Source organism: Lepisosteus platostomus, chromosome 11 (assembly GCF_059453375.1).
Source record: "Lepisosteus platostomus isolate fLepPlt1 chromosome 11, fLepPlt1.hap1, whole genome shotgun sequence".
In the NCBI taxonomy this organism is placed as follows: Eukaryota; Metazoa; Chordata; class Actinopteri; order Semionotiformes; family Lepisosteidae; genus Lepisosteus; species Lepisosteus platostomus.
In genome coordinates, this window is record NC_142621.1 from 14276355 (window position 1) to 14291001 (window position 14647).

At 33.4% G+C, this 14647-nt stretch overlaps 1 protein-coding gene across 2 annotated transcripts; it reads right to left on the reverse strand.

The window, feature by feature from the left end:
• Positions 1–2981: 2981 nt before the first annotated feature.
• efcab7 (EF-hand calcium binding domain 7) lies at positions 2982–14450 on the reverse strand. Of its 2 annotated transcripts, none has more exons than XM_088598587.1 (13): positions 14055–14450; positions 13633–13844; positions 13265–13351; positions 12567–12762; positions 11592–11710; positions 9408–9549; positions 8758–8867; positions 8143–8300; positions 7268–7401; positions 6152–6300; positions 5680–5889; positions 4404–4511; positions 2982–3422 (listed from the first exon to the last, which is right to left on the reverse strand). In XM_088598587.1, exons 1-13 carry the CDS (start codon positions 14188–14190, stop codon positions 3348–3350), a joined length of 1836 nt encoding a protein of 611 aa, XP_088454713.1. In that variant the 5' UTR covers positions 14191–14450; the 3' UTR covers positions 2982–3347. The 2 variants fall into 2 exon arrangements, with proteins under 2 accessions (XP_088454713.1, XP_088454714.1); XM_088598588.1 differs by having other exon boundaries at positions 14230–14449.
• Between the last annotated feature and the right edge of the window lie 197 nt (positions 14451–14647).

A 14647-nucleotide genomic window follows, 5' to 3' on the forward strand; every position in this document is an offset into this window, starting at 1 on the left:
CACCCACAAGAGGATTTAAAGCGACAGAGGACTACAATTATTTCTTGATACGTTTTAACTTAAAGGTTCTTATTAAGATACCTGCTTTTTTCCAAAATGCACGATTACATCACTTTAACCTAATATTTCCAATACATTATCAAAAAGGTGAGCACTGCGCACAGGTGATACAACTTACCTAGCGTCTTCTGAAACTGATATTTTCTGCTATGACGTTAAATTTGAATTTTAAACACTATAAAAATGCCAAATTGGGTTTTACTTTCAGTCGGTTATCATCTTATATATTTAATATATACTTTGTATATACTTATATATTTTGATTTTATTCAATTTTTAAAGTAAATATCCATTACGAAATGGTCACTATTTGCTACATTCTTTAAAACAAAGTTCTATTAATTTTTCAGACTGAAAGATGTCATAGCAAGTACTGATACACATTTCACGTTTCAACATTAATACAATGGCACTGATTTTACTTCACTGGGGAAACTCAAAATAAAAAAAACTAACTTTCTTATAAGTTATATTTCCCTGATACTTTCATTATATTAATAATTTTATGGTTTTAAGATAACTCTTTAGAGAAAGAACATCTTTAAAAGACATACAGTATCAGTTGATATGTTTTAAAGTCAAAAGTCATAGTTTTCCTACCAAGGTCAGGAAGAGAGCAGCTGAGTTTTGACCTGACCCTTAATATCACTATTTATCAAGTCTTTTGCAGACGTAACCCTTAAAAATAATTCAGGAGAAAAAACAGGACTGTATAAAAGCATGACGACACGGAAATAGCAAGGATTAAATTTTATTTAGAATTGTCTACAAATCTGGAACGATGAATTCCAGTTGAAAAATAATTAAAACTATTTTAATTGGTTACCTGCTGTATGTGTTTGTGTCTAACTACACTATTAAAAAAACGTCAGCTGAAGTCCAGCTCGTAATACAAGGAAGATTTTGAACGTGGTATTGAATGCTTTACCGTTCTTAGTCTTCCATCCATCCATTTTCTTCTTGCAATGCAGGTTCCTTAGAACTAGTTAGTTTACTTATGGTCACTTTAATAATATAACTATACACCCTCACAAAGGCAGTTGTTCCCTATCTTACAAAAAACGACAGGAAAATACAATGTGACACTCCAGCATGGTGCTTAGGAGCTTCTAGAGATTTTAATTCTAATTTTTAATATTTGGATAAAGCTTTTAATATGGAGCCAACATGAGTCAGAATGTGGAGGGCTCCAACAGTTTTTATTTTGTAAATTATTAACAAGAGGCTTATAGACTCTTCTTATCTCTGATGATGCTACCATCAAACATGAAGTCTGAGATTTATTTGGCAATTGCATAATGTTTTGTTTGAGCACTTTCCACATATGAGCACAAAGTTAATTGTTAAAAGTATGAAGCTTGTTTGAACAGTGCTATTTTCCCTGAAATATGTTTTCATGAATTATTAAAAGAGGCACACACAGCTTGTAGAAGAAGTACAGTAGGTTATAACATGTCATTTTGCTAAGAAACAAACTGTAAAGACAATTTCATAAAGCTATGTATAGGTCTTGTGTTATACTTTATATTATACACGCATTATTCAGCTATGTTTTTAGTCATTGTAGATGCTAAATACCACATCAGTAGGAAATTTTCAAATAAATCTATACTAAGTGCTTTAAATGTTTTCAATTTTTTTAGGAAATGTCATAGAAAAAAATGCACAGCAAGTAACCAGCTTCTCTCTTACCATGTGACATTTAGTGGCCTTGTCTACGGTTACAGCACAGAAAGTCAAAGAGCAAAATATAAATAGCAGGTCAAGACTACTTTAGGCATTAAGAGCAGAGGTCAAATACATTTTAGACCTGTGTGTAACATATAAGAATGCAGCTAGCTGCCAAGTACCATACTGGCCGACTGTTATTTGAAGTGGTTAGTGAACGTTTTATATACTGTACAGTATATACAGTACAGTATGCATTGTTGAAATATATTTTTTCATAAATCATTTTCCTGTTACATTAAACATACATCTAAGTGTTTTTAGGATGGCTTCTAAAAAGGAAATTTGTTTCCAAGATTTCCTAGTACCCAAATACAACTATAGTTTCCAAGTACCCTATATTAGCGGTAAGCAAACTTTTGCCCAAGTCATCAACAGTGTCTGCTTTTCAGATAATGGTGTCCCAAGCAGACTAGATGGAGGAAGGGAGCTGGCTGGGCATACTATATATCCTCCCTTCAATTTTCTAGACACTTCATTTTTCAGTTTAATTCAAGGTTGTGGGGGAGCCGGAGTTTATCTCGGCAAGCAAGGGGCACAAGGCTGGGTACACCTTGGATGGGACGCCAGTCTATCCCAGGGCACTCACACACAGAGAAGTACACACTCACACCAGGGCCAGTTTTACGAGAAGCCAATTAACCTAACTGTATTTCTGGATTGGGGAAGAAAACTGGAGCATTCAGAGAAAATCCACTTGAACATGGCGGAGAACACAAACTCCATGCAGACAGCATGCTGGTCCCAGAATTGAACCCAGGGCCCTAGTGCTGCAAGGCAACAATCCTAACCACTGCACTATCAGGCCACCCACACTGCATATCATTAAAGGTAATAATCATGTTGTTGTTTTACAGTACAAATACATACCACACTACCATGTGATTATAAACCATCACATTTTGCACACAGAAAGAGAAGCAAAGATTTAACACATAACCTGCAGACGGTTATCATCACAGATTCCCTGTGGATCACAAGGGTAAAACTACGTGTACAAAAAGTACATTAACTACTTAATAGTATGCAATGGACTAACATCCATTAGTGTGGCCACTCAGACTTTTGATAGTAGCCAAATAAAAACAATTAACAAGCTAAATGACAAAGCTTATGGGTACCGTATTATGCTCATTTAAAACCTTGATACAGTTGATGGGTTAACAGCATGCTCTACATAGAAACTGGCACACTTATTCTTGAAATCCACACAATAACTTAATTATTATAATCTTACAAGTATCACAATGCATGATGTTTATCGTCGAGACACAGGAAGAAATAGAAAGGATTTGAATCAACTCATGATTACTTTAAAAGTTTAGCAGATTGAATTAGATTTCGAAAACTGCACATAATAAATACATGAAACATCAAAGTCAAATCCCAGGCCAGAGTAACACTGAAGCTCAGTTGAAAGCTAAAGGGTACTCTTGTCTTTTTCTTAACTTACACAATAGTCCCAGTCAAAATAAAGGAAATATGAAATTCCTGTTTTTAACTTAATTTAAATAAGTGTAAGGAGCATATAAAGATATTAGATCCATTCTTGTGTCAAATTAAGGCAAAATGCTTTCAACACAGTTGTACGTCCACTCTTGCCTTTCGTTCACTGGCATAACATGTTGGCAGACCTAAACAATAAAGACAGAATAAGACAAGCATTACAATTTTGTAATTTTTCTGCTTAATAAAAAATTCATTTTTCCCCATATTTTACAAACACAAAAGCAAAACTGTAAAGTCTGCCAAAAAGAGACAATGCTCTGTATTCGGTGAAGAATATCTAACAATAATTTAAGTAGAAAATATTCTATGCATATGTAAAATCTCATCATAGAAGAGGGAATCTCATCATTAAGGGAATCAGAAGGTATTCTAAAATATTAAAAATAACTTCATATTTTATTTTTCCAGAAGAGCAATGGCAATTAACTGTAAAGGGTCATGTCTAGTGTTTTCTTTTCTGAGCATTCCTACAAAAGGGGAAACAGAGCATGAAATGTACTGTAGCACTGGGACTGGCCCAGCTATTCCACTTTCCATTTTAATGAGAACATCCACATAATGAATTTAAATGAGTCACTTTTTTTTCCCTTGACCTGCATATTCCTTCAAATTAAAAGAAAGTGTTCATTTTTATTCTTGACATTTGACATTTTTGTCTATTACAAGTCATCCATCCATCTTCTAACCACTTTATCCAATTCAGGGTGGTGGGGGAGCCAGGAAGTAAAGGTCATAAGGTAGGGTACACCCTGAACAGGACGCCAGTCTATTGCTGGGCAAACACACAAACAGACACCCATACCAGGGCCAGTTTGTCCAGGGGCCTATTAACCCAGCAGTTTTTGGATTGTGGATGAAAATCAAAGCACCTGGAGGAAACTCACGCAAACACAGGGAGCGCACACAAACAAGTCATTATTATACTTAATAAACCATTTCGTAACATGAAAACATATTGGTGTCTTTTGTTTGACTACTTTATACAATTGTTCACATATGTTTAGAATATGTTAAACTTTCAAAATGAACATACCAACATAGTGAGGTTCTAACATCTTTTCAGTAAAAATACTAAAATGAAAAAAGATTAAGTATCTTGAACCTACCACTTTGGTTCTTGGTGGAACTTCGACAGCAAAGACATTCATGCCCCTGCTGCTGCTACAGTTCTTACTCTGCTCGTTGCTGACATGGACTGTCACTTTACTATTGGACTGCAAAAGCAAGAAACAGGAATGAAAAGGTTCAAATGGCTTAAAGGTGAAACTGGTCTGTGTGCACATACTATATCTTTTAAAATGTATTAATTTCAATTAGAAATGTATTCATTTCCTTTTCCATAATTGCACCTAAGAATGCAAAAGGGCATTTACTGTGCCATTGTGTTACAGTATGTGGATGCTGGTGAACATACAGGATTTTTGGCTGGCCTGGAAAAATAATTAAACTAAAAGCAAAATTCATAACATCAAAATTTTCATTTTACAACAAAATGGTAACATTTCCATAAGTTTTCATATTTTTGGCTATTATTTAACAATAACATAATATTCTGTTCTATATAATTAACTAAATCCCTTCTCTTCTCCTAGCTGAAAAGTCAGTGGAAGAAAGCACGTATTATTTACAGTCTTTTGCGTGGCTGTTTGTATTTTGTTAGTGTTTGAGTCACATAACCATATATATGGTTTTCCATGTCTAATTATACACACAAACATCCAATGTCTTACGGTTAACTGTAAGACTATAAGACTATTCAAAATATTTTTATTTAATAAAAAAATATAATATAGTAAACTAATGGAGTACACTGGTTTAGGTTCAAAAGAAAATTATTTCATTAACAAACTATTAAAATGTATATGAACAAGTCAGTTCAGCACTAACTGCTTTCCAGTGCTAAAAGGCATAAATCATTCAAGAAGTTAATGTGCAGTGTGGGAACCAATTAGCTTTCTGTACAAGTCATTTTAAAAAAGAATCTAACAAAGCTTCACATTCTGTTTAGCACAGCCTTTAAACTGCTTTTAATTGACTATAAAAATGTTTAGTAAATTATGCCTATTTTTATTTTTTCCCTTTTAAAAAGTTACAAAGCCAATATAGATACTTAATTATTTTTAATAAACAGAATCATAGAACAGCAAGACCAAATCAATTGTCATTGTTATTGTGGATAATTAATTTACAATGTTTTACGTTCTTAAGATTTAACTACAGATTTACTGTACCACTGTCCAATAAATTATTAATTACACTCTAATCATCTGAATGCTTGAGGGCAAAGAGATTATGTGCCTATACCAACCTATCTGGGTTACCCTTTGAAGCATTTGATGTTATTTAATAGCTTTTGGGAGAAAAGTATGTAATTTTATTTACCTTATTTGCAATAACTGATGAAATTCTCATGTCACTCTTGTATGTATAGATAATTATATTTTCATAGCCTTTAATTGGTTTGGCCTCCCCCTTGGCAATTACTGATCTGTATACAGCCGTGTTCAGGATTTTACTGCCAGAGTCCAAATTGACTGGTTTCACTGTAGGTTTGCATTCCTCTGAATACACATCGATGATAAAAGGACATGCCTGTGTCAGAAAACATTGCACAAAATAAGGTGGGTGGCAGCACACTTTCAAACAGCATTTATTGTCAATTGCTTTCTCCCAGGCTGCAGAAAGAATTGGAACATGCAACTTTTGGTTTTGTGAAAAATATTAATAGATTATTTTAGATATACAACTGAATTACATTATGATGTAAAAAAAAACAAATGTAGGGACAAAACTGTTAGAAGTGGCAAACGGGACTCGTGTCCTGTTAGGTGCGTTTGTATTATCTGCTGCATACCTCTACCATTTCAAGGGCCCTGTTGTAACCCATTGATTCCAGAGTGATCCACAGGTCTGCAGGATCCCCTTCACGGTCAGTGGCTTCCATTAAATTCAGTTCCATAAAGCCCTGCCTTGTTAGCTCATTCTTCTTGGTATCAAAATTTTCTGTAGTAAAAAAAATGTATAAATTTACACAGGACTAACTATATTTCCACTGGATCTTTCGCATAACATCATGTCATGCAAACACTGCTACATCCCAAACTTGTCTTTCTCACTAAAAGGCGGTCTAGTCCCTCAGATGCTTTCAGATTATGGCAGATTATCAACACCCTATAATCTCTAACTCTATAGACGACAAGTGATTAAGCGTAAGGAAGGGACAAAATGTCCTTCAAGGGAAAATGTTTATGTAACATAAGTGCACTTAAGAAGTGCACATCTACAGCACTATAAAATGCTACAGCATGTTCTGAAATGGTTTAGTTGTATGCTGTGAACTATATTCCTTTTTTACTGTACACTCACATTACAGGAAAGATTAGGCAAAATATAATTAATCAAAATCTGCATCTCTGCAAGCTCCCAGAAGAGTCATAAACACCTTCTTTTGCACTCCTGTTTTAATTCAGCCCTGCAATGGTAGGATCCAGGAAATTGGTCCATACTGGACTATTTATTAATTACTTTTTGCTGCAATAATTAAACTTAGGATGTCAGAAAGTAAACATTACATAACATTTTTTTCATTTAAAAAACAGGTACAGAATATGAAAAAGAAACTGAGGCTAACCTGTTAATAGTACTCAACAATAGTATGATATGTTAGTCTTATATTGCATGTTCATTCCAATGAAAATACATCAAAATGTGTCTGAATGCCTACTGTGTGTTGATATTTTATCTGATAACAAAAGATAATATATTTTTTCTGAAAATGTACAATTATTTATTAAGTTTCACTAAGGCTGTGTTTTATACTCCACAAGCAGCAATTCACCTAACCTGCTGCTGTTCTGAAGAAGAAGCAAGGTTGCATGAATTCTAATTTGTGCTTTATTTACCAATGCACATTCAACACACCATATGATAAAGAAAGTCTAAGGGCATGTAATCTAAAATGCCAGCACACCTCTGCAAACAGCCCAGGCTTCTTCGTCACATTTCTCTCCACTTGTTCTTTGCTCAAAGAAATTATACTCTTCCAGACTGAGGAGGCCATTCCCATCCAAATCGATCACTTCAAAGATATCAGAGAGAGCTGTCCTATTAAAGAAGATAAATAGCATATCATCTAATATAAGAACTTCTGAACTCCATTCATTTTCATCATCTTAAAAAACTACCTTCAAGTGTATCATTTAACATAAATGAGTTAAATTAGAAACTATTTGTCAGTCATGTCCTATAGAACAACCTGGTTCTTATGGTTACTTAATTTAATAGAAAAAGTATATACTGTCAGGACCTTTACAAATGGAAATTTAAAAATTTGAATAACATTTTTTACATATTCTGAGTTATGAAAATTAAACAATGAATAAAGTACAGACCAATAAAGTTGTTGCAATGTCTGATTATATCTATTTAGAGTTGGTTTGAGACTTGTATTGACTTATTTGGCAATGGCATCATAAAGGTAAACATTTTAAAATCAACATGCTTATTTACAGCAAAATAATGCTGCAACTTGGTATTTTGTTTACTCAGCTTTCCAGCAAAACATTATCCTAGGTCAATACACAGAAAAACAAAAGCACAAGATCAAAATTAGTCATCACTGAAAACAAATTTGACAATTAAATAATATATATAAGAACTTATTAGTACCAATGAACATAGAAATGTATTCATATAACCTGAAACTTTACATAAAAAACAACAACCAAAAACTGTATTTACAGTATGTAAGTTATAAACTGAAAATAATATTCCAGCTATACTATACAATAGTATATCCTCAAAAATGTCATTTTTTGCCTTGTAAAGGAAAGCAATGAAACCTACTTAAACTCCTTGGTAAGTGCCAGTTCACCACTGTCAGTCCGGTAAACAAGCTGAACTTGCTTATTAACAGGCTTTTTCCTCTTCTTCAATCTGCAGCCGGTGGTGAAGGGCAGTAAGTAATAAACTCCAGCACTTAGTTCCCCTTTCCATCCAAACTTCTGCCATTCAAAGGAAACAATTAGCATCTTCACTAAGCAGCTCAAAATGCCAGTGCGCAAAATTAAATAGACCTTTTACTTACATGCAACAAGACTACATGGAGCACTGTATAAAAAAAAAATGTCTAGCTTTGCCAGTACCTATCTAAAAAGTATAACTGACTGGAGAGAGAATAAGGTCAAAGAAGAGAGGATGTCTTTCATTTGGTCCTCTTTAAAATTTTACGAATGTTTCATCACATTGACATTTATGTTTAGTTTAGACATATCCTAGTTAATAAGTTAGTTCTACAAAAAAAAAAAACAGTGATTTTCTACATTTTAGGATTTATTTTTAACTGAAAACTACTTTTACGTGTTGACCTTCAGAGTGAAACAGCACAAGAAAAATATCACAGGAAAGGACATTCTTCAGTCCAGTAATTCACATCAACAAAATATGAAGATCCCAGCTAACCTCTTTGTCCCGGGCATCTGTAAAACACATGAGATTTGAATCTTCTTTTTTTTCATTTGCAGTTACAAGGAAAAGAGCAGTGTCTACTGTCATCCAAGGAGAAGGCTTCTCTGAAAAAAGAGGGGCATGTGAGACAGATATTGCTACCCTCCTGGTAAATAAACTGGTGAGTTGCCACAGTGTAAATTTAACCCAAAGTCATAGAAAAGGGACAAGCTTAGCTGCACATCAATGCAAACATTTGAACTTGCCTTTTTTGACAGCTGTGTTAGATACCCTCATCTATTGCTTTAATTCTTCATAAATTGTCTTTTAAATGCCCACCTGCCCCATTTATATCATACAGTCTCCTCTCTTTTGTAACCTTTTTTTGTGTATATTCTTCTACTTAAAACAAAAGATAGCAACTTTTTCAAGAAATATTAATGTACACAGTTTTCCAAGCTGCAATGCTTTATTGAATAAACTACTTGCCTTTTCCAATTTCAGTGCAATGTTTATGTAACATAGAAATTAAAAATTAATGTCCCTGTTTTCACTTCTTGCTTTTTAAAGGCTCTTATTTAAAATGTGTTAAAATGATAACTCATCATACACCTACTAATACATAAAAAATAATTTCTATAAATGTCTTAGTTTGAATTCTGCACCTTCTGTATAGCTGAGGTTCAGCGGTTTAATGGTAAGATAAACCACTGATGTCTGTGGGATGTGAAGTCTGTATTGCAGAGAAGGAATTCCACCATCTTCTTCAAGAAAGAAGCAGCCCTTTGAACTTATGTGATGCCACTCCTGAAGAGATGAAAAAGCACACAGTGATTTTTTTGTTAGAACTTTTAAGAAAGAAAAAAACAAAAATACTTCCTGAAACATTAGTACCACTGTTATAAAATAAAAGGAAACGTTCTTACAGAAAATAAATGCACTATAATGTTATACTAACATGAAGGTACACAAGTACATGCTGTATATGAAAGGATTTTGTTTGCTTCTCCAGGAATACTACTTGCACATACTAAGTAAAGCCACAAGATGGAACTGTAGTAATACTAGTTATTAAACAAAGACACCAGCATATTTAATAACAACAAATAAATAAAACTGCAATTTAAACTTTTTGTACAAGTGTTTTTGGTATGTTTAGAAGAGTAATTTTTAAAAGAAAAAAACTAGATGGATAAAAGAAAATGTCACATTACAACTTTTACAGAAAACAGTGTGTTATTTTAACATACTTGGCAGAAAAGAAACAGATGGAAGATTAACAGGGTGATTTTAAAGTGAAAAACAAGAGATTTTAAATCAACTACGTCATAGAAATATGTGTTGAAAAGTATCCAAATTAGTGGCTATTCACCACAAACTATTTTATTTTGAAAAATGTCAATGTTATTTGCCCTGAACAGCCTTTTCTTTTTCTGAATTGGTTCTTATACTGCTTTCTGATGACTAATAAATTTTAAAGTTAAACAAGAGCATAAAATACATATGTGGTGAAATGTCATTTTGTTAAAAAAGCTATTTACCCAAAGTATTTATGATAGGTTGTGAAATACATAAAGGATCAAATCATAACACTATAGTGTTTTGTACACCAAATATCAAATGAAGTAAACTGCCTTAGGCATGAGTCCACTTTAAAGACTTTGAAATACTGTCCCTTAGAGATAGGTCACCTAGCCCTTTAATACAGAGCCATGTCAGTTTCACCAGTATCTTCACAGATTTACAATGCCTTAGAGCCATGGGGTGCCTTTTCTTAAAAAACAAAAAGCACTGATTCTCCACTCAGAATAATAATTGTAGGCTGTAACGATATAGACTGAAGTAAAAGAACTTTCAACAGTAATCTTGGAGTACACATTTGTTATGTGAATTCTGACCTTTTCCAATTACTGATCCTGACATTTATAGCTATTATTTTCTGTTGTAAGAAAACTAGTAGTGGTTATGTCAAAAAATGAGAAAACAAAGAGAGTAAGATCAATATTAACACTCTATACCTATTGACTTCAAGGAGTAAATTTGATCTTACTACATTCCTTTCAACCCAAGCAGCAACAGTAGTGAATAAGAAACCCAATGGCAAAGAGTATAAACATTTCACACTCTTTTGAACAACAACAAAGCATTTATTTGATTTTGACACAGATATTATGTAATTTGCTTGAGTGGGATCACATTTACCCACTCTGAAAACTGCATCAATTTTTAAATTTGTTTTTTCAGTAATTTATTTTGTTGTTTTTATAATCAGGCAGGTGCACAGAGGATCATTGACCATCTCCTGGCACTACCTGGATATCATAATATAATTTATATTCTTATTTTTCTAATGGTAATTATCTAATCTACCAAATGCCAACAGCTATATCACCTTGCAACTGGCAACCCACAGAAGCTAAGCAGGTGTGAGTCTGTCCAGTACCTAGAGGGGAGACTTCCTGGGCAAGCTAAGGTTGTTGCTGGAAGACCCTGCGGTCTTAATACCCCAGTATAATGGCAGGGACACTATACTGTAAAAAACAATTATTATTATTATTATTATTATTATTATTATTTATAATTAAATTATCTAGATGGAGCAATGCTGGTCTTCTATTCTTAAAGAAACAATAAGCTAAATGGATTATAATAAATTGAATAAATATAATAAACGTGAGATAATACGGAATTAAAAAGATGTAGTATTTTCTTTTATGTCATGACTACATTTAGAATCACTCCTCAATTTATGAGTACAGAGTGGTGGACAAGACTTTTACAGTATAGTGGGCAACAACATAGTCAAGTAATATCCTCTTAAAGCGAGTATTATTAGAAGTATTCAGTACCTGAAGAGATTTTGGTTCAATTAACTTCCCACTTCTTGTACTACTTGCTCCCATTGTGAATGTGGAAGACACTGATGATCTCCGGCCTCGAGCCGAAGGGGGATGTGCAGATCTGTTTTCTACCATGTCAAAGAAACAACAAGATCAAAACAGAACAGTCAGCAAAAGCCTGGAGTGCTGTTAAAAGGCAATTATTTGCCCATCGTCAGCACTTGAAATAATATATTTTTGGGTTTTCAAAGAATTTCAGAAGTGACAAAAAAAATAGGTAAAAATACTCAAGATTTCATTAGTTAATAATTAAGAACCCACGTATAATGAAGAATTATAATGGCCAAACATATATTACTAATTCATGTGATTGGAAATCAGTCAAAACATTTTATAGTGTAAATCAACATTAAAAATTAAAAAAGCAAACAATTATTAAGAAACTTTTACATTATGTAAGAACAGACAGAAGAACATCAATACTAATACATAAAAATCAATATGTTAAATAACAACCATAATGTGCTAATCTAAACACTATCTTAAACTAATTTGTTTTTTCAGCCCTTACTTGCAACTCCTCCTTCAGATGGATCAGTAATCCTTCTTGGTCCCACAGGGAATTCGCAATCAATAACACATTCGTAGACTGACCAACTACAACCTATTTATTTAACCATCACAGTTTTGGTTTTTACACATTTTTGCCACTATATTGCTTTAAAAAAAATCAACATTCCTTGCTACTTTTACTGATAAATAAATATCACAGTTTTAAAAAGGACTTCAAGTATGTTATGATGGGAAGAATGAAATTATTTTCTTTACATCTCATGTATAACTTGATATATGGCTAATATCATGTATTTTAAATGCTCGTTTAAATATTTGAGTGTAAAATCTCAGCTTTGCTTAGAAAACCAGTGCGACTATGTGATAATGGTTTTGGGTGCCAAGATTAAACAAGGTCTGAGGAAGCTGCACCTTTTCTTGGAGTGGTCTCCTGTCCCGTTTTCTGGGAAGCTCCTTCTGCTGGGCTAACGACTTGGGACAACAAGCTCTTTGGAGACCTCCCTGATTCACTGCCCAAATTCTGACGTTTCGACTGAATATCGGCCTCAAGTATCTCCAGTGCTGCTCTATGACACTGGTTGGAAGTTGACATTATCAACCTGCAAAACTAAAAATACAATTAGAGGTGTGTGCATGTCTGTCTTGACTGTCTCCTAAAGTGTGCCTACACCTCACACTACTATCATTATAGATAACTGAATTATAATAAAGAAATGATCAAAATAATTATAACTAATATCAGAGTGTTAAGTCAGCATTTCAATATGGTTTATGAAAAAGAAGCTGTAAAACACTTTGTGAAGAGAATAGTAAATAATCATGTACAGCTTTTTAATAACTTCTTTAGCAGACAATATGACCTTAACTTCATGCCAGCAGCCATATCACCCTGCAACTCACAAATGGCAACCCACTGAAGCTAAGCAGGTGCGAGCAGGTGGGAGTCCCCATTACCTTAAAAGCACTTTGAGTGGAGTGTCCAGAAAAGCGGTATATAAGTGTAAGCAATAATAATAATAATAATAATAATAATAATAATAATAATAATAATAATAATTATTATTATTATTATTATTATTATTATTATTATTATTATTAACTTGTATTACCTCACTATAGTCTAATTTCCCATCACGACTGGTATCAGCTACAGAAAAAATTCTGTTGACTTCCTCGGGACTCATCTTTTCACCCCTCTGGAAACACAAACAGAATGGAAAATTAGCAGTTTAGTGTTCTGGTTAATAGTGAGGACTATTACTGAACAGTCAGTTACTTTCTGAAAGAGTACAAAGCTCTAGATGGGCAACAATTTGTAATAAAGTCTCAAATAATTGTTGTCTATTAAGACATTTCATATGCTGTACGATAACAGCAAAAATTAACCTTACATATGGAAGGAAGTTATAACAAAAACATTGAAGTGGGAAAACTAATCTTAACTATATTGTATATTGTATTTTATTATTTTACTTACAGAGGTTAAGACATTGAAAAGTTCACTGTGTGTCACGTATCCATCACTGTTTAGGTCTATCGTTCTGAAGGCCTTGATAAGGTCACTTTCTTCTGTCGGTTTTTCCTTTTTAAGTATTTCACAGAAATCGTCAAAATTCAGCTTGGTGGTTCGTGGAGTCCAGTACTTGCCGAGAACCTTCCGAGAAGGATTCCGCCCAGCCTGCTGCAGGACTGTTAACGAATCAGACAATATTTTTTGTGATTGCCTTGTCTGTGAAGCCCTGATCTTTGGACAAGGGATTCCTGGCTGAGATTTGACAGAATATCAGATAGAAATCCTTAAGAAGGCTTCAAAGAAATAACATTTTATAGAAAAATATATCTCAAATAAGATGGTTTGAAATGAAACATTCATGGCAAATTTAAACTGCGTGTATTTACCCAAACATAGCTCCTCCTTGGAAGAAATATTCACTAAACTAGATCTAAAAACAGCCACATACGCCGCTCTGCAATTCCTGTAGAATGTCCCTTCCTCGGAATGACTGCCTGCTGCAGGTGCTGTATACGATGTCATTCTCAAATGTAATAAATACAAAAAATGACTAATATTTACCGAAAGACAAATAATACTGTTAAAAATGTATTATATTCAGATTTGTGATGTATTTAGTCTAAGGTATACTTGATTAACTTTTTAAAACTTATTTTTAACTTGTAACATTACTTTATAACGAAAACGTAAAATCGCTACAGCATTTTCTTTTCTATTGTACTTTAGAAACCTAGAGGAAAACACAAGCCCTACGAAATCCCGTTGCCATGTAAACAATCTTAAATCCGGTCCACTCCCTATAATAACACGGAAGCAAACAAAGAAAATGACCAGACTTCCTCGATAACAGCAAACAAAATACAAAAAAAGATTTAATAGAAACAAAAAAACATATACCTCGTATTTGAAGACATGCATAAAAATAACATTAATCAAAGAATAATATTATATATTCTTGTATTATGTATTTTTTGTCAGT

What these genes read in the sequence shown, in the direction of transcription:
- efcab7 (XM_088598587.1), bottom strand. Translation starts at nt 14,190, where the DNA reads ATGACATCGTATACAGCACCTGCAGCAGGCAGTCATTCCGAGGAAGGG. An exon ending in GAACCTCAGCTATACAGAAG is followed by an intron (nt 8,868 to 9,407) that starts GTGCAGAATTCA and finishes CTCTTTTTTCAG; the next exon opens with AGAAGCCTTCTCCTTGGATG. An exon ending in CATCAGTTATTGCAAATAAG is followed by an intron (nt 4,512 to 5,679) that starts GTAAATAAAATT and finishes TTGCTTTTGCAG; the next exon opens with TCCAATAGTAAAGTGACAGT.